General features: G+C 38.5%; 1 protein-coding gene across 4 annotated transcripts in view; it reads right to left on the reverse strand.

The window, feature by feature from the left end:
- The window catches only part of LOC110162776 (centrosomal protein of 128 kDa), a 74,256-nt gene that overhangs the window by 41,804 nt on the left and 11,302 nt on the right, over window positions 1–21,150 (reverse strand). For 2 of the 4 annotated variants that reach the window (XM_055149612.1, XM_055149615.1), the window contains exons 11-17: window positions 19,053–19,192; window positions 15,214–15,285; window positions 14,330–14,473; window positions 11,435–11,626; window positions 10,489–10,842; window positions 9,714–9,821; window positions 5,424–5,588 (exon numbers count right to left, since the gene is read on the reverse strand). In XM_055149612.1, the coding sequence (XP_055005587.1) occupies window positions 5,424–5,588; window positions 9,714–9,821; window positions 10,489–10,842; window positions 11,435–11,626; window positions 14,330–14,473; window positions 15,214–15,285; window positions 19,053–19,192 (1,175 nt within the window). The remainder of the gene's footprint in view (window positions 1–5,423; window positions 5,589–9,713; window positions 9,822–10,488; window positions 10,843–11,434; window positions 11,627–14,329; window positions 14,474–15,213; window positions 15,286–19,052; window positions 19,193–21,150) is intronic. The other 2 variants (XM_055149613.1, XM_055149614.1) reach the window with 2 other exon arrangements.

A 21,150-nucleotide genomic window follows, 5' to 3' on the forward strand; every position in this document is an offset into this window, starting at 1 on the left:
ATTTTGAACTTTGGAGATGTAGACAGACTAATAATACAGTATTACTCAAACTTGTGTGAGTGAAACAAAACACTGCAGGTATGTTTGTGGTGAGGTAACATTATCACATGGCTTAAAGCTCACAAGAGTCATTTTTGTGTAATATAGGGTGCTTGAACATCTATTTTCATTATTGTCAAGCAAAAATAATACAAAAGTTGAATGATAATGTTAGTAACAAACGTATTCATGAGAACCACTTCCCCGATCCAGGCTAAATAATAACATAATAAAACATTTGTGCATCAGTAACTGGGCAGGTTATGACAAAATAACCTGGCTCCCTGTCAATCACCTGGACAAATATTTGAAAAAACAGCCAAAAGTTGCTGTGAGGACATCTTACTCCACATGGCACATAGCATATGACTCATCCACAATCCTGTCTTTTCACGTCAATACTTTCAGGGTCAGTCGATGGGAAAAGACATAGGGACCTGGATCATTACACAGTCCCCTGACAATAAACCACCTATGCAGTAACATTAATAAGAGCCGCTTTTTCTGCTTTCACTTACATCAGATCAATACATGGATCCCCAATAGAGTCCCTAGTACTTATCAGCGGTCTGTCAGTTGAGGGAATAGTGTTCAATACTTCATCTGTAGTTATAAAACACCTGAAGACGTGATAATAAAATGCTTTTAAAAATACTGCTGATTTGGCATGGCTGCACCTTTGCGAGGTTTTGGAGATGTGCACAGAGTGGATTTATGAAGGTGAAAAGTCTGTTATCTAAAGGCAATGGAGCTGTAGATATGAAATTGGGTATGCCTCAAACAACGTTACACCAAACATTGTTGTCACCTCGTACGTTTATATAGTATTATTGAAGAAGGTTACAGCTTTTTGTTTGTTTTTTGTTCTTACTCGCAAACAATCTTCTGAGTATGGGCTTCTGGAGAAAAAATCTGCCAAGTAGTCACTAGGGTTATCAAACGTATGGGAAATTGATACTAAAACTGGTATCGAAACTAGATACTTGTTTGAGGTAGTATTGATACAAACAAATTCACATTAACAGGACAGAAAAACACCTTTCCTGAATAATCTTGATCCGTATCAGAACAAGTATAAGATCACATATACCTGGACGACTGAGGGATTCCACAGATATAAGACCACATGGTAATATGAAAGAAAGTACTGGTACTACAGTTTAACATCGAAAATGACATTCTACTGTTTTTGTGGTATAGTGGTCCCTCGTTTATCGCAGAGTTACGTTCTAAAAATAACCTGCGTGAAATCCGCAAAGTAGTCAACTTTATATTTCACAATGATTATATCTGTTTTAACACTTTTCTCACACAGGACAGTTACAACCCTTTTGCATCCTTCTTAAAATTTATTGCTGCTGTCGTCCTTAGGTTATTTTTCTCCTTCTTTATGTAATGAACCGAAGATTAATTTATTCCGTAATGGAGCCCCACAGCGCAGGGTCCCGCACGGGTCTGTTTTTGGAGATTCGCACCTGCACAGTACAGCACCGCACCCGCCCGTTAACCCGAGATTATATCAAACTTTTGCGCTGCATATGCCACGGACTGAACCAAGACTAAACCAGGACTAACCCAGGACTAACCCAGGACTAACCCAGGACTAACCCAGGACTAACCCAGGACTAACCTAGGACTGATTCAGGACTGAAGAGGTGGACTACACCAGGACTGAACTAGGACTAAAGCAGGACAAACCAGGAGTAAACCAGGAGTAAACCAGGACTGAACCAGGACTGAACCAGGACTGAACCAGGACTCACGATCGGGACAGGCTCGGAGGTGACCACAGGAGAAAGGACCGACTGAGAGCTCCGCACCTCATGGAGGTAAGTGTAGCAATTGCCCAATCATGCTGCACTTCAGAATCACACTGTGATCGAACATTTATGTAAATTTGGCAGCTGAACGCATTCTGTACTGTACAGGAGTCACGGCACGGAGGAGATTGATTGACAATGGTCTACAGCCAATCAAGACTCAGGGGGAGGAACACACACCAAAAAAAAAGCATGCAAAATTTCACCAAAAAAAATCTGCGAAACAGCGAGACCATGAAAGGTGAGGGACGACTGTATTTAAATCTGTATTGAGTATTGAGTCTATTCCTTAGTATAGAATGTTTTTAGAATCATGACATTACTAGTCACCATGATTCACAATGACACCTCCTGAATAAAAATAAAATACATAAATGAAAAAGCTAAGCCAGTTACCAGTACAAAGAGGTGTTACTGGGTTTGACTTGTATAAAATGCCTTTATGAGAGATATATACTTTTTGAAGCTAATGGACTAGCTAAATCTCCATTAATAAGACACCAACCTTGTTTGTGGCAGTGCTAAAGGCTGTAGATTAAGATTTATTATGGAAGGTGCTACTGACGCTTATTTACAACTTTTCAACAACAGAAAAAAAGGTTATAATGCTATTCACTTTTTAAAAGACATGTGCCATAGATTGATAGATACAAATTTTCTATAGTATGCATTGATCAGGTATTTGAAACATTTTTTTTTCTGAGCATTGTTGTTTGACACATATTTAGTTTTCTGTATGAAAAGGTTGACAGAAGTGAAAAAACTCACTGTTTGCAGGCACAGCAAAGAGTAAAGCAGATCATATTAGGCAAAAACAATAAACAAACAACATTTAGGTCATGGAGGAGAAAATATGCAAGACTAGCCAATCAAGTGTGTAATGAAACAAAACAGAAATCTGCCCTATATGACTTTGACAACAGATGCCTCATAACACTGATAGAAGCTCAAAGTAGCAGATAACTAGACTTAAAATACAACTGCCTTAAGAGTTTAAGAAAATGTCTGAATTATAAGCCAATCCTTCTTTTATCCCTGAGTCCACTGTGCTCTGTGTTGTTTTATATCAGATAACACAGCAAACTCAAATTTCAGTAAAGGCGAGAGAAAGTTGCAGAGTCAGTGAAACAGCGCTGCCAAATACACACTTGTATCTTTACAGCTTGTCTTCTCATGTCCTTGGACCTCCGCTGTCACAGTTAATTAGAATCAGCACAAATACTGTACGACATCAACCCAGGGAAAAGATATGCCTTTTACAATCCGAAACCATGACGCTGGAAATTCTGCTATCGGTGCAAGTTTTATTTTGAAAAAGGTACATTATGCTCCTTTTTTTTTTGAGTTCTTAAGCATTTTGTTGCATCCTCACTGCAAATACACCTACAGTGTTATTGTGTTTCATTTGTGCATGCTTTCGGTAATACAGAGTATTTAGGACTTTTTAGAGCTCATATTACCCTAATGTTAGAATGTTGTCCTCATCAAAAACATACCTGGAGTTGTGTTTTGTTTCATTCACACATGTTTAAAACACAAACCCTGCACATTTACACTGAGTTATTCCACGCAACCACTCTGTTCTACCTTCTGATGTTATGTAGTAATACAGGTAATACAACTCCACTGTGTTTTTAAACTCCATACACCTTCATTTAAATAATTTTAGCCCTGGAATTGCCGATCTCTACAAAACCAAAGGTAAAAGGTAGCTGTTAAGTTGAAAACTGCCTCATAACGTCACAAAGTGGAACAGAGAATTGTGTCATTTGTTCATTCGTTTTTCAAGATAAAACCAAAAATAAGAAAAAAAAAAAAAAAAACAGCAACTATTTTCTTTTTTATTTGTCTCCAGAACCAAAATGAAAAATCGGATAACAATTTGTTTTTTTCAGTTTTCGATTTTGTGTTTAAATGAAAAATGGTAAAAACAGATAACGGCCGTTTCCTGTGTACGTGACCTAAGCTGCAATGCCGGACTGAACCAGAATTGAGCCAGGACTAAACTAGGTCTAAACCAGGACTGAGACCAGGACCAGACCACGACTGAGATCAGTCCTGGTTCAGTCTGGCATCACAGTTTAAGTAACGGAAACGGGAAACGGCTGTTATGAGTTTTTCCATTATTCATTTAAACACAAAATTGACTGAAAACTGAACTATGTTGGAATTTTTTTTTTTTTTTTAGTTTTCTTATTTCTGGTTTTATATTGAAAAAGTGAAAGAAGGAATGATACAAGGATTTACTGAAACAAAAGTGACTGAAACCAAAGCACATCATTATTCCATTCCATTCCATTTTCTTCCGCTTATCCGGAGCCGGGTCGCGGAGGCAGCAGTCTAAGCAGGGACTCCCAGACCTCCCTTTCCACACACACTTCCTCCAGCTCTTCTGGGGGGACCCCAAGGCGTTCCCAGGCCAGCCGAGAAACATAGTCCCTCCAGCGTGTCCTGGGTCTTCCCCGGGGCCTCCTCCCAGTGGGACATGCCCAGAACACCTCCCGAGGGAGGCGTCCAGGAGGCATCCGGAAAAGATGCCCGAGCCACCTCAACTGGCTCCTCTCAACGTGAAGGAGCAGCGGCTCTACTCCGAGCTCCTCCCGTGTGACTGAGCTCCTCACCCTATCTCTAAGGGAGCGCCCAGCCACCCTGCGGAGGAAACTCATTTCGGCCGCTTGTATCCGCGATCTTGTCCTTTCGGTCACTACCCAGAGCTCATGACCATAGGTGAGGGTGGGAACGAAGACTGACCGGTAAATCAAGAGTTTTGCACATCATTATAACATGGCTTAAAGCTCACAAGAGTCAATTTAGTATAATATAGGCCCTTTTAAATGCCACTACATTGTAAAAAGTTCCTTCATGTTTTTAAAGTATTTTTATAGTCCATAATATTATGTTAATTTCATAGCTCAAATTGTTTAATCATTTTGACAATAGCTACAACTATCTTTGCTGCATATAAGCTACATAATTTAATAGCACAGCAGATGAAGTCCTAGCACACCCTATTGGTATTTTCAATCATGTCATACTGATTAAAGCTTTGAGGTTCTTCCAAAACACAAACATTTATACTTAAACAACAGGAAGCATCAATGGTGTCCTAAGCAGCCCAAATATAAAGCACAATACAGAAAATTTAAAGGTGCGCTGTGTAGCTTTTCTGGAGAGAGATGAGCCACCAGCTTGTCTCCATGAAGATGTTATTGCTTTGTAGGTAATGTTCCACAGTATGGCATTAAATGTACCTAAATGTATCTCCAAGCAGGTGCAGATGATGCATCAGAGACAAGTTACAGGTTAGATCTGTCGAGAGGCGTCACAGGAAGAAGGCATATTTTTCAAGGTATTTTTGAGCAATAAAAATATTTGTAATTGAACAAATACAAAAATGAATGGTTTACTGCTGTACTGTGGAACATTTAAAGCAAATAACATAGTTTCTCTCAGCTATAACTCCATGGTGACAAGGATGTAGTGGACCAATCATCAGAAAAGTTCCACAGCGCACCTTTAATACGGATTGTGATGTTGAGTTGAGCGTGGGCAGGTCTTGCTTACTTTGTGGTCCAGTTCTTCTCGCAGGAGCTGGTGCTTTCTCTGGAGGTGGGAGTGTGCTTCTTCCTTTGAGCTCAGTTGCGCTGCCAGTTTATCGCACTCATCTTTCATCCTGTCCAGTTTGATGCGCAGCCCCTCACACAGCTCTCTGTCGGAGGCTGCATCTGCCTGGTACAGAGGAGATGTGGACATAAGCAATCATTTACTGCTATAAAAGCCACTGGGCGATCCGGCGGGGAAAGCAAACCCAACATAAAACAAGTTGATAGGGTTTTTAAAAGTGTAATAGATCTACACGGACGCAATGGCTTAATTATTTCATGGAATGCGTGTAAAGCTGTGTTGTTCCACTTTAAGTACTTCGTTTGGTTGAGTGTGTCTATAATGAGTTTTAATTGAGTGTTAAACCAAGCCACTAATGCAAATGCAAAGGGAACACAATATGAGGAAAATGTGATATGTAATGAGAATTATTTAATGTTAATAAACCAAATAACATGGATTCTGATGTAACTAAAATGTACATGCAGTATTTTTTCTAGGTAGACTGTGGCCCAGACCAAAACAAAGCTAATTTTGGATTTCATGAAGTGTTTTTTTTTTTTTTTTTTTTTTACGTTAACAGGGCCCATATTACTCTGTTTTCTGATGTGTGTATAATGTTGTTTCCTCTTCACAAACATATCTAGAGCTGTGTTTTCTTTCATTCTTACGTAACACACACACATTTTTGGGCTGAGTTCTTCTCTCAAACAGAAAACACTCTGTTCTTCCCATGTGATAATACAGGAAGTGCTCCACTGTGTTTTTAAACTCCATATAATTTCATTTGGATGATTTCAGCCCTGGAATTACCATTCTCTATTGAACAAAAGGAAAAAAGGTAGCTGTTAACTTGAAAAGTACCACTACATGACATCACAAAGTAGAATAGAGCATTTAGAGCTTTGGAGATGTAGACAGATTAATAAGAAAGAATTACCTAAACATGTGTGAATGAAACAAAGCCACAACTGCAGGTATGTTTTTGATAAGGTAACAGCATTTCAACATGGCTTAAAGCTCACAAGAGTTAATTTTGTGTAATATAGGACCTTTAAATAAAAAAGGTACATTTCTGTCACAGCTATTTGAAAAGGGCTTCACTAGCTCCTGGCTATTGCCCCTCCTCTCTGGGACAAATTGCCTCCTTCCCTTCGTTCTTTGGACTCTGCGGATGCCTTTAAAAGCACCTAAAGACTTACCTCTTTGAGCAAGCATTTTAACCTTATTTATTTATATATAACTGTACCTTTGCTGCACACTTTTGATGACTTTTTACTGTGAAACACTTTGTGGATATATGTCTGTGAAAAGCGCTATATAAATACTTATTTACTTACTGTCGAATGTAGAACCTCAGCAATATATTTTGTTTCTTGCAAGATGGATAGTTGTGCTAGAGGTGCACAACTATCCATCCATTTTTCCATCAAATGCTTTTCTTCATGGATACATTATTGCTTTTTCTGGTATGTTTCACAGTATGGCATTAATCTTTCTATTCTGCCCTTCTAATTCTATAAATTAAGTTATTATAGTATGTTCAGATGTTTTGAACTAAGGTACTCTCACTAGCTATTGTTTTGGTGATTCTTAAATTAATATTCATAGAACTGACTTTCCCTCTTCTGTAAATTTAGGTATTATGTTAATCTTTATGGCCTCTTTACCATACTCCTTTGTAAAGATAATAAGAATACAAAAGCCAAAAAGGCATAAACAAAGTAGCAAAACACGTCTTCTGGAAATGGGTAAAGAAAAACAGATGGAAAACGTAGAACTATGACTTGAGGGGGGCATTAAAAGACGGATTAACATTGAGACAGTGAGAGGGAGAGGATAGAAATGGAGAAACGCAAGGACAAAAAATATACGAGTAGTTAAAGCTTTGCCTGACAGTCCACTGGATCTAAATCTCAACAGAAGCTTGGGGCGAAACTGCTCCAATATTGGGTGGGCCTCTTTGGGGACATCTGCTGCACCCTGAGGCGAGCATTTTACACATTCCAGCCTACGACCTTGTCCTTAGCGCACTTCACAAATGACACCATTACAATGAGCTATGTCAGATATTAATGTCATTTAGTGTGCGTTAATGGCCCAAACTGGAGCGTATCAGCGAGCACCATGCCCCCTTAAGAAATAATGTACCCACCAGGGCTCATCTTGGGAGATACCGACGGAGGAGTAGAGTCCCCTATCTCCCAACCAGCTTCGATGACGCTGGAAAGGTCTGATATCAGGCCTTTTTAAATATTCACGCTCGGAGCCTTGGAAGAACTGGAGTCCACGGGGCACTGCACACACTTAAGGAGCAGATATATCCTCGATTCACCCGTACTCCGAGGACAATGGAAGCAAAAGTGCACAAAATGAGGGTTTAGCCGGCGTAAATTTGCCAGATGTTTAGTGGCTGAGGCGTGTCTTCCATGTGCGGAATTTCAAACGGGAGCCCATGAGATCCGGAGTGTCAATTAAAAAGCGCTAAACCCTGATCCGTGTTTATTCTTTGCTTGGCTTATGACCTTGCCATCGCTCACGGATTTGACAGGAAGTGTGTGTGAAGTGGAAGATGCATAATTGAACGCCAACTGTGCTTTTGGAGGACGTTTGAGGTACATTCAAATGTGACAGAGGTAAAAAGCAGATGGGAGATGGGATTTTAACATGACAGAGACAATTATAGGCCGAGGTAAGAGCAGGGCCTGCACATTACAGGGTTTTTGTGCCTGTTTGAAGCTTCAGTCAGTCAATTAACTTGCTGCTATTTGATACAATTTTTCTTTTGTTGAGCAAATTGAAATTAAAAGTCAAGTTTTAATTCATTTGCTTTCACTGCTTTCAGAAAAAGCACAGAGCATCAAGTTTGATTAGGGCTGTAGTGACAATGAAATTGTTGAAATATAACAAGGGAAGTATCAAGGTTAAATTTTTTCCAATACTAGATAGATACTTTATTGATCTCAAAGGAAGTGCACAGTGTAACTTTTCTGGTGGAGGGTTTGTTTGCAGTTGTACTCCATGGAGATATTGCCTGGAATGTTCCACAGTATGACATTACACTTATTTATCTCTATGGAGACAGCAGATGACAGCACAGGGACAAATTACATGTCAGCTCTGTGGAAAGGCAAGCCCAGTCACAGTAAGAATGCAAATTTTTAGGTCAATTAAAACATGCTATTGAGTAAATAAAAATGTTTAATGCTATACCGGGACATTCCAGACAAAGCAATAACATTTCCATGGAGACAAGCAGGTGGCGGACCCTCCACTTTAAAATTACACAATGCACCTTTAGTGTTAGACTAAAGATATTAAAAGTTAAAGTTAGACTAAAGATTCTTTGGAGATTCTTAAATGTAATGGCAGTTAATGGTTTACAAACAGGGGAAGTTGGCACAAAATCACCATACAGACTATAAATAAACCCAACCACTGTACTGACGTCATATTGTATCACCTCATGGGCTGTGAATGTTGCCATTTGGTTAAATTTGCTCTGCATTTATTAGCACATTTAGACATATGTTGGCTTCTTATGTTATTAAACTGAAAATAAAGTCCAGATCTGACCACCTCTAAAGACAAACCAAATAGGCTAGCAGCTAATACTTTTAATAGTTAATAAATAGATATTCTTGTATCTGTGTTTATAATGCCGTTTCCTAATTAAAAACATACCTGGAGTTGTGTTTTGCTTCATTCACACATGTTTAACACATAAACCCTGAATGAAATGAAAGCTGAATGAAAGCTGTGTTCTCTCAAACTGTAAACACTCTGTTCCACTTTGTGATGTCATGTGGTACTTGAAAACTACCAGTTCATAACATCACAAGGTGGAATAGAGCACTATGAGGTTTTGGCAATAGATAGACTATTAATGCAGGATTATTCAAACATGTGTGAATGAGTCAATTTAGTGTAATATAGGACCTTTAAATGTATCTTTTCTGAACTGTAAAAGGGGCTATACCAGATTTCTTTCCTGCAATAAAATTTGTTTTGCCCCAGTTTAAATTTATTGTAAAAGCAGCTCTTGAGCTCAAAATGAGACCCTGGTGGGCTGTCTGCATCTGCGAATGAGGAAGTAATGGTGGTGCGTTGTTGCTAGAATTGGTGTGATGGCAAAACTGAATAATTAGGAAGCGAGGAATGCGTAAGGAAAGAGGGGAATATAAAGTATCAACATTGTAAACATCAGGTACACTGACCTTAGCAAATTGTATCAAGCAGTGACGGACTTACCTTGACTTCTTTCAGGTGTCTCTGTAGCTCATCTCTCTCCTGTGTGAAGAGTTTGAGCATGTCCTGAAGGTCCCTCTCCTTTTTGGACCTGTCCTCCTCCAGCGCTGCCTTTATGTTGATAACAAACAATATTCAGACGATATTTTAACAATGCATTGGGAAGCATCGCACAAAACATGAATGAAACATAAAATGAATCACAAAAGAGGAGAAATATCTCTCTGTACCCTTGTTTGGAAGATAAAATTGGTAGAAATGTTTAATGTTATTTTTAATTAACTCTTTTTTAAATTATAGATGATATACTCAATCTCCAGTCTCCAAAACAACAATTGCGATTAGTGGTGTCACAATATAAAATTTTATTTCTACGATTATTGCAAGAAAAAACACCACAATTTAAAAGATGCACTATGCAACTTTTTGGTGTGGGTCAGTCACCTGCTTGTTACTATGGATTTGTCATTGCTCTGCCTGGAATATTCCACATTAAGCAGTTGTATCTTACATTTATTCAATCACGGGTTGTGTTATAGCTCAAATATTGCCAGAAAAACAGGCATTCTGACTCCACAGATCTAACGTGTCACTTGGTCTGGTTTGGTCTCCATGAAGATTGAAAGGTTTAATACCATACTGTGAAACATTCCAGACAAAGCAAAACATCTCCATGGAGAAAAAGCATTTGAGAGACCCACCACCAGAAAAGTTACGCAATGCAATGCAAAGTTATTGATAATGTTACGATAATAATTTTCAATATTTCTCATCCTACCTTCATGTTGTCCAGTTCTTTCTGATGCACCTCCCTCTGTAGCTGCAGCTGTTGTCCCAAAGCGGTCCTCTCCTCCTGCACAGACCTCAGTTTGTCCTGGAGTTCTGAGTGAGACTTCTGGAGCTCTTTCCTCAGATTCTCCTCCTCTGATAACCTCTGGACCAGCTGAGCATGAGACGATGTGACCTGTTTGACGGTGTTTTGGAGCTCCGCGTGCTGCTCTTCGTCTTTCTGTCGTCTTCGGGCCTGTGACTCCAGTTTCTCCTCCAGACTTTGGTTTTCTTCTTTTAGTCGTTTATGGATGGCCACCTGATTACGAGCCTCCTGCTCTAGAGAGGTGTAGGCCTCTCGTACCTGGTAAATAGTCGGTAAATGAACATATGAGTAAGTCATTTAGTATTAGGGCAGCACAGAAAAAAAGGGATTATTTGGACTATATACTTGAAAACACCCTTTGAAAACACATACTAGGAAATATTTACCTGTTGCGGTAAAATATACTTTTTTAATGTATTAATAATGTTTTGTGAAATTCAGATTTCATTTTAAATTCTTATTTGCTATGACCACGGTCCTAATTTTTTATCAGTTGGAAACCTGTCAATGTGTTGTTAGAGCCACTGTACATTTTCTGTGTGTGTGTGTGTGTGTATATATATATATATATATATATATATATATATATATATATATATATATATTATTATATTATTCACTTTGTATTTGAGTAGAGCAATAATGAATCTGAATTAGTTAATCCCTAAAGAAAGCATTGGCAATTCGTATTAAGTTAGTATTCACATTGTATGCACTTTCAAAACCCAGGCTTGATTTTAGCAGATAATTTGAGCACCACACAGAAGAAAATGTCAACTTTCAGCAAATGCAAATAAGCGCAGAAAAGTACATCTCTTCTTCAGTACATAGTTCTATTTGTAGCCCGTACCTCCCTGACTTCCTGCTCCAGAGACAGTTGCCGTTGGCGACTATCGGACAGCTCCACGTCCTTGCGCCGCAGCTCTTCTTCCCGATGGGCGAGGCGGCCTAGGATTTCAGCCAGCTCCCTGCGGGCTGCCTCTGTCTGCTGGCTCAGCGCCTTCATCTGGACATGAGAACTCTCCCTTTCCCCCACAGCCTGCTGGGACAAACAGAAAGGCAAACCATGAAGAGAGGGTGTGAGAGGTGCGCAGAGAATAAACGAAACAATAATGATTAGAAGAATTGAAAGAGTAACAGTAACCGAGGGAGGAAACATGTGCAACGAAGGCTTTAGCGTTGATAGGAAAACGCTAGCACTCAGCTCTGTGATAAGGGACAATGGTCAGGTCTGTTTGAGGCAGATTGGCGCTAATACGTCGGCTTTGACTGGATTTTGCTGTAGCTCAGAAGCTAATCATTTAATTGAGCACTTGATTCCCCCTCCCTAATTCATTAAAGGAGCAGAGATGGTTGTGTAATAGATTCTGGTCACGTCCCAGAGCCAGGTGGGAGTCTGTCTGCCGAGTATGAAGGTGACTCGCTCAGTAATAACACAAAACACAGGCCAGAGCTAACCCCTATTATGTTTAACCTATGCACAACAGCCTAAGGTAGTTTATAATAAAATGTAGATGTCAATTTACAAGAAAGATGTAACATTTTTCCTGAGGTGGGCTTGCAAGAAAGTTAATGATTTGTAATACAATACAATAGAGGTATGTAATAGGTTAGGTTCCTCAGGTGGTATTTAGCCAGCTCTTCAGCTTGTGCGTTTGCCTAAATTAGAGTTTATTTTATCCACTTTTTTGCTCACTTTTGGATCATTTCTAGTTTAGAACTGAAGTGGCAACGGTCTAGTCCAGTTTTAGACCTGATTTAATCCTAGATTAGACCAAGACTACTTCTGAAAAGTTTCAGAGCCACTGGGTTAGAAGACAAAAATGGAACACAATCTCAAGAAAAAATACAAGGTGAAATAAAAATAGGCAGGTTTGTAATAGAAGATCTTATTATAGTTTTGCTCAATAACTAAGAGCAGCTCTCTAAATATTATATGGAGGGTTTTCTTTACTGATGTAAATAGCAAGAAAATTCAGATTCAAAGATTTTATTACTAGTCAAACAATCATCATTTGCCTCTAAGAAGATGTTTCTAAGAAATCTGTGGGTAACACTATAATTACACCTTAATTAATTAAATACTCCACTTGGACCATTACTTTATGCTTTAATAAAGCTAATTAAAGTATAGTTATTATAATGTGGTACCATTCTGTACTTTCTCACACCGACTGTAGTTATTTGTTGGGATATTTTCGATTTTAACTTTATTCTGGCTACACCAAACCTCAAGGTGAACTACACTGAGACCTGGAATTTCAGGGGAATACAGATCAAAATAAAAATAAAACAAGAGTCTATGAAAAACTTGCTAAAATGGGCAAAGGTGACACACACTAAATGTCGTCTGGTTGTTGTTACTAACAGCACTAGCAGCTGTTAAATCAGAAAATCAGAAGCCCGGGGCAGCTGTGTCGTGTTGAACAGATACGCCAGAAGCTAACAGCTAACAGCCCTTCTGTATTTGTGCCTCTGTTACCACCAGTGCTGCTGCTACATTTCTTTGCGCTGAGATTGCTTGGGAGAGATTTACCATGGTCTGGTGCGTGTCTGGATACAACTGATAGAAACGCAGAGGCTCTGCAGGTTTGCGAAAAGAAAGCTTCGACAAAAAAAATAAAAAAGCCTAAAGATAACCATCAAAGCTAGCTCCGATAAGACTCAAATAGAGAATTGTGGCGGTTTGCAGAGCGTTGAAGCAGATGTATGTTTTCACTGGAGGGGCACAAATACCATATGCTCAAATATTTTATGTATAGGAATGTGTCAAATTTTGGGGAAATAAACAGAGGCTTATCATTTTGGCAAATTAAGAGATAACATATTGTGCTTTCCAATTATTTAAAATCATCCTAAAACATGTTAATTAGTTTATAGTTAGACAAAGCTTCTAAAAATATACAAAACTACAGAAAAACATCCCTGACAGAAGAACTGAAGCTTGTATTGGAAAAATCTGTTAATTAGCCACAGTTGTTAATATATCCTGTTATTGCCAGATGATGTACAAATATTCTCAAATATACTTCTGTGTAATTGGGTTTATAGCATATTCTCATCTGTTTCAACACATTTTGTTTTCTTCTCAGTGGTTAGTACTGTTGTCACAAATACAAAAATTTGAAACTTGATTTCAATACTAAGAAAAGTCAACAGATTGCAAAATTCAACACAAAATATAAGATTCTATATATAGATATATAGATTCTTTAAAATTACTCTCCATTGACTCAGGAAAAGTCAGATTTTGTATATACTTTTTCTAGTATTGATACTTTGCTTGTTTGATACTAGTTAAGTATCAATTCGTATCTGGGATCTGATACTTTTGACTTTCTTCTACTCAGAAATTACCAAATTTTTAATGGAGAAAGAAGAGAAGTGCTTAAAGACCTTGACCTTATGGTGAAAATATGTCCAGTGTGTGCTGGTTGCATGTAATTAGAAAGTGTTTCACTGTCTGATAATCAGTAAGTGTTGTTGGCTTTACTGTCACAACAAAACTCCCCTCTGGCCTCTGAGAGTTGTGAAAAGCACTTGTAAACTCATCACAGTGAATAATCGGGATGTTCAGAATGCATAAAGTAAGTGAGGAATAACTTTGGACCATTGCAAACCGTTTAAAATTAACTAGTTCTGTTTTGATTGAGTGAAAATCGGCATAACCCTTATAATGAGCCACAAAGCTCTGGTTATGAAAGCCTGTGTCTGACCCTCTATGAGGCCTGGTCTAAGGTCTCACCTCCTCTCTCTCCTTCTGCAGTCTCTTGCACTTCGCCCTCCACTGACGGATGGCCTCCTGGGCTTTGGTCTTCAGCTCGTCTCTGCTCCTCTTGCTCTCCTCCAGCATCTCCTCCAACTGTCTTTTCTCAGCGCTCTCACAGCCCTGCAAGGACCATAGACACAAGATGTCTACAGTTCATAAGCAGTATTTCACTCCACAGAAAAGAAAAAGTTGAACTTGTAGATGTTATTCTGTCCAATTTCATAATATTTCAAATGTAGGCTCACAATAACTGCATTTTTTTCCAAAAATTTTTAATTTGTGCATTGTGTAACTTTTCTGTTGGAAGGTCTGCAACCGGCTTGTCTCCATGCCAAGAGATGCCAAGTGCTCTTCCAGGAATATTACACAGTATGGTATTAAACTTTCTTATTTTCATGGAGACAAGCAAGTGATGTCACCAGACCCAGTTATTGTTCAGATCTGCGGAGAGGTAATCCTGCTCAGATTTGCATGCATGTTTTTCAATGCATTTTTGAGTTAGAAACTGAACTGAATAAATGAAAGATATAAAGTTTAATGCCATACAATGGAACTTCCCAGCCAATACAATTAAAGGTGGTGGACAATCTACCAGAAACGTTACATGGTAGACTTAAAACATAGTAATTTCATAATTTTGATGACTCATATTAAGTGAATAGTCTAATCAAGTTTTAATTTGAGCTGATTAAGACCACATTATAATGGTAGGGTGTAATTTCCTAATGAACAAATATGGAGGCCAAGTCATAATGATACAATTTGTAATACTTCAGTCCTGTGAGCAGCAATACTGTACCAAATCTGATATCAAAATCAAGTTTGAAATTTTAGTATCATGAAAACATTAATCCAGGTACCTGTAGTTCTTTGAGCTGGTCGAGCATTCGAAGTTGCTGTTGCTCTCGGCGTGCCAGATCAGACGTCAGGTCCTAGTGTTTACACAAAAGAGAAAGGTCAGGAATAGATGTGTTTGCACTTTATGTAACAAAGACCAACCATAGAAAGAGGAAAGATAAGGTTAGAGGAGTGAAGGATGGAACAGAAACAAAGCAATATACAATTTGTAACAGAACACAATTTCTTTTGGTTAATGGTATGGTATTATTTGTACAGGGACAGCACACAACAACAATACAGTCACCAAGGCGAAGTCGTAGGAAATATTCTACTGCCAAATTATATAATGAATGTTAGATGACACATATTGAAAAATTGACTTGTATGATGTTTTTACCCGTGTCCCAATGGTTTCCCTTCAAATTTAGCTTACTTTGAGATGAAAGTATTTTGAGTGATTCATGCATGTGTGAGTAATCCTGTATTGTCCTGCATCCTCGAGTGGTCAGCAAAACAATTTTGCCTACTCTCTTTGACCGCTTTGACTGTACTCACTTGAAATGATCCTAGAATTTTAGGTTTAAGAGGTGGGGCTAGCAGCTGAATATGTGCTCTGCAGTTCTGAATATGAAGTCAGTGCATCTACTAGGCTGTTTTGCTGTTCACAATTAATAAACTGTTAATTAATGATTTATATGAGAAAATTCTTAGAATTAAACTTAATATGATGTCTTTATGGTAATTTAGTTGTTAGTTAGTTGGTAGTTTCAACACTGTAATAAAATCCCTTTAGAGTGTACAGGTGAGGCGACGCCTGGAACAGTTTAAGTCAACAAAACTGTCAATCAGTGGTAATTAATCACGAAGCAATTAGTCATAGCCAAATCACAATTGTCTAAACCAACAGTGAGAAATGCAATCCTTCACCCCATTCTCCAGACTATACTTCATTTAACTCATTTACGGATAAAATGAAAGCAGAGTTTATTTTGATGTCGACTTAAAAACCGCTAAGAGACGCCTTGGGTGACACACTCTGCCACAGACGAAAGAGTGGGAGTTTAAACACATTTGAAAACATCACAGGTTGCAAGAAAATACAAAATGTGCCAATTCTAAAAGTCGAGCCTTTCTGGAAATATTTTTTGATAGCAACCTTTTGCCTTGAGAAGCACAGAGCAGGGGAATGTGGGTTTTATGTCAGGGTTGAAAGTGACACGTTGCACTAGTTTGAGCAGGAAAAAGGGCTGTTGATTCAAACTGTCTGATGTGCTATTCTCACTGTTGATTTAAGAGGATCAGATAGTACTAGGGTTGGGGTATGTGGCCGGAGCTGAGAGCGTAGGAAACTAAAAGTGCATATGAGACATAATATCAATGAAATATAGCCAAAACTGTGCACAATAGTTAAAGGACCTATATTATGTGAAATATACTATTGTAAGCTATAAATCCTGTTATAATGTTGTTACCTCATCAAAAACATACCTGGAGTTATGTTTTGTTTCATTCACAAATGTTTGAGTAATCCTTTATTTTTAGTCTGTCTACATCACCAAAGCTTAAAATGCTCTGTTCCACCTTGTGATGCCATCAAGCAATAATTTTCAAGTTAACAGTTGCCTTTCACCTTTCACCTAGAGACTGACAATTCCAGGGCTGAAATCATCCAAATAATAGTGAAAGTTGTATGGAGTTTAAAAACACAATGGAGCACATCCTATATTACCACATGGCTTCACAAGGTAGAACAATGTTTTCAGTTTGAGAGAAAAACTCAGCCTTAAACATTTGTGAATGAAATAATACACACCTCCTGGTTTATGATGAGGGATTGTAACACAACTCCAGAAGATAACAACATTACAACATGTCTTAAAGCTCAAAAGAGTCAGTTTTTCTTTAGGTCTTTAAAGAAACTAATAGTGTTGTGTGTTGTAAATTATTGCATAAAAAATGCTGTAGCTTCAGCAGTTGAGTTTGACAACAGTAGGTTAAAAGGCATTAAAATTATGGGTTATGTCAACTCTAACAAACCAGCAATACTCAGAGTAATGTGTAAAATGCTGCGCCAAGGTCTCATCTTGTGGCTGCTTTAATACCATTTAATAAGTCTGAGTCAATGTCTGCCTAATAGAGATACCAGAAGAAGAAGTACTGGAAAATTCTCAATCCAACTACCAGACAGCTGACAAATAAAACAAACATTGTCTGAAATGCTGCTCAAATGAATTGTCCCTGAAGGGATAAACAAAGTAGTCTGAATCTCAATCGGAACCAAACAAACTAAAAACTAAACTTGATAGTGAAGGAAACTGGTTATAATGGCCAGTTATTATTTTTGCCCATGTATTTTAGCAAAATGTCTCTTGCTCCAGTGCAGATACAGTATATTGTATAAGCAGCTATTGATATGCCAGCTGAGCGCTGTCTGCAACCAATATTGAAGTCTTTTATCTTAGATAAGGACGTGCACTCTGTCATTAGGCCTATCAGGATAATTAACATTACCACATTACCACACTATCATACTATACTACATAATACACTACAAACTACACTACTACGCTATAATAATACTATACATTATAGTGCAATACATGATACTTTGAACAAGGTATTTTGGGGTTTTATTTATTGTGTGCATATATTTTTGTGCAATAGTGGGGAGGTTTCTGCAACTTTTTATGTAATATGATACATTTGAGCTGTAGAGGGATGAAAAAGTAATTCCCAATACAAATTATTGGTCCTTTCAGCTATTTATTTTTTTGTAGCTCAGGCTTTTTAATGATGCAGCATTTTAAAAAAAAATTGTTTACTTGGATTATTATTTGTATCAGTGGTATATTATTGTTTATTGTGATATAACTGTGTGCAATATATCATGCTTCAAAATCATGAAAGACCTAGTTATAATGCTAGTTATTATTACCTTTACCATGACAGCAAAACTCCATTATATATATACACTCACTGCTGTGAATAATTAGGATGCTTGGAATGCATAAGTTAATTGAGCAATAATTTTAGATTTTTGTTTTCACATTTTAAGATCTGTTCAAATATCAGGTATTGGGGCTTTTAAGGAAATTTGTTTAAAAAATGTGAGTTACTGATGCTGGATCTGGCCTACCCCAAAAAGTAACAGAAATGCCCATAGACACAGACAGGTTTGTTGTTGTCGATACAAAGGTTACATTTTCACTGCAGATATAGAAAAGGTCAGTGTGAAGCCGCTATGGAGCTGGAGACACATCTCTCACTGAAATAACCAGACGACAGAAAAAGGCGCCCGTATGACTTAACTGTGATGACTAATGGCACATTTGAAAGACAGACATTCAGAGGGAGGCCTTGGAAAGATGCGTTATAACTGCTTTACTTGATTTTTACTGTCTTAAAAGAGGAAAATAAAACTAGATCATTTTAAACAGTTTATAGTCCAGAGTTATTCCTCACTTACCTTATCTATTCTGAGCAGCCTAACTATTCACCGTGATGGGTTTATAAAACGCTTTTCATAACTTTCAGAGAAGAGACTGGAGTATTGCTATGACAATTTAAGTAACAGCAACTAACTTCCTGATTATAGGACAATAAAATGCTTCCTAATTGCATGCAATACAATATATCTGAACCTCAAACACCCAGGAAAAAGATTGGGCCAGTGCTTTTAAAAAAGGGCAAAAAACAAAGATCGGATGTGGGTACATTTATGGCCAGTAAATCATAAATCATCAGCTGTTACTGTTTACATGATATTTCATTGAACTGATAAATTCAGAAATCAGATAATGATCAGACTGGTGTGCATGGAAACATATGCAGTGCGTTACATATAAAACAATGGACAAACCTGAACTTGTAAGGAGAGTTGCATCTTCTCCTTCTCTTCACGAGCCAAAGCCCTCCTCAGCTCCTCCACCTCCCCCATCACAGAGGCTCTGCGCAGCTGCTCTTTAAGCTCTGACACCTCCTTCTCCAGGTCTGAACGATCTGCAACAACCAAAACAAATTAGATATGAAAATTTTTGACTTGCTTGCAAAAAGCAGAGACATTTTAAGATCGTCTGAAAAGTCAAGAATATATACAAAATCGATTTAAGCAACAGGAGCCTGTGATCAAAACATTTAATCTGAAAGTGAGATTTGAAAATCTAACTTGAGTCGAGAGCGTCTAACAGAACAGTGCCCTCAGTTAGTTTCACATGATCCCCAGGGGTTGTTGATGGTATCAGCTGTGAAGTATCAACTGGTTAACATTATGCTCTTTTTCAAGTACCAAATGATTTCCCTTTTTAACCCTTCCAGACCTAAGGGCATTTTTGGTACATTTGTCCTCGCCTGGATTTTTTTCCTAATTTTGCTATTAAAACTCCCCCTTTTATCCCCTAATGAAGTGCTATACATCCTTTTTTTCAGTACAACCTGTTCCTTCACAATCTGAGTGCTGTAGTTGTGTCATATGGCTGTAATAAAAGCTATAGAACTAGAAATACAAAGGAAAAAAAAAACGGAAAATAATATTCACACTCCTTTATTCAAAACACACAGCAAACATGTATAAACAACTTTTTAGACATAATAAATACTTAGTTTAGGGTCTTAGCTACAAAAGTGCAAAATATGAAGTTTGTAGGTATTCTAAAAATGTCATTTTTGCCCTCAAAACAAAAAAAAAAGTGCACTCGTCCAAGTCCTTCACTAGTGCCAATCATGGAAGCAGTTCCTATCAGGCACCAGGCATAGTGCCACATCACAGGCCTTGCATTTCCATGCAGTACACTGCCTCTTCCCCTGTGTTTGTCAGCAGTGCACACATGACAGCCTCCCATATGATCCTTGCCTGCTGCGGTCTTCCTGGTGTGGTGGTTAGTAAGTGTGGTGGTCGAGATGAAGTACTGAGGAGTGGAGATCTGGATCTTCCATGTCCTCCATCCCTGCCCCTCCTCCTGCTCTCAGAGGAGATCGTAGGTGTTGAAGGTGTTGATGGTTCTGGACGGGTGGCTGGGGTTGTAGACACTGATGAAGCTGGGGAGACACCTGAAGTGAATGGCACAGGGGAATCTGGAGGAGCCTGAGGAACATCCTCTGACTCAGCACTAAACAAAAGAAAAGGGAAAAATGTTAGTTTGTGTGCTTGTGTAAAACTTGTGTATTACACATGTACTACAACAAGTCTAAGTCTAGTGCAGCAGGGGCAAACACAATGCACAACCCCATCCCCCACCCAAATGGTGTCAACATATTATGACCTCACTAATTAGGACATCCACACCTCCCAAACCACTTCATCCACTTTACACATGTAGTTTGTAGCTCGTTATTACAAACAACAACATACATGTCATAAGTCTAGTGCAACACAGGTAAACAGTTGTCTGAAGTTCACAATCTCATCCCCCACCTAAATGATTATACCCCTCACGCATCAAATAAAACTGTATCCAAACAATGCGTAAATAGGCATTACGCATGCTACTATTATGTATTTACGCCCGTTTACTACAAGTGTGCATGATGTTTGCTCTAAATAACTATGAAATATTTGCTACTTACTCTTCAATAGCGTCCAGATCCTCCAGGTAATCCAACTCTTCATCTGTATAAAAAGTGTCCACATCGGACTCGGCGTCACTGCCAGGCTCCGTTACCATCGCCACTGCTTCCAGCAAGGAAAGTGACGCTTTGCGTGCCATTTCTGTTCGTTCGTTCTTTCTTTCTTTCTTTCTTTCTTCTGATAGACTTCCCGGAGCTCTTTATCCTCTGTGCGCAAAACAACAAATGCCTTGGCACACAAATGTGTGTACGCCAAGCGCGCATCTGCGCGCACCTGCTCACACCCGCGCGCACCCGATTCATTGCTCGGCACTAGGCTGTTTACGTCCTGTTGGGTGTATTATGTATCATTTGCAAGTAAAAAAAAAACTTTTCAAATAAAAATAGTAAGGGAT

The sequence above is a fragment of the Boleophthalmus pectinirostris genome, unplaced genomic scaffold (assembly GCF_026225935.1).
Source record: "Boleophthalmus pectinirostris isolate CB_2022bp ecotype Guang Dong unplaced genomic scaffold, ASM2622593v1 HiC_scaffold_13, whole genome shotgun sequence".
Classification (NCBI taxonomy): Eukaryota; Metazoa; Chordata; class Actinopteri; order Gobiiformes; family Gobiidae; genus Boleophthalmus; species Boleophthalmus pectinirostris.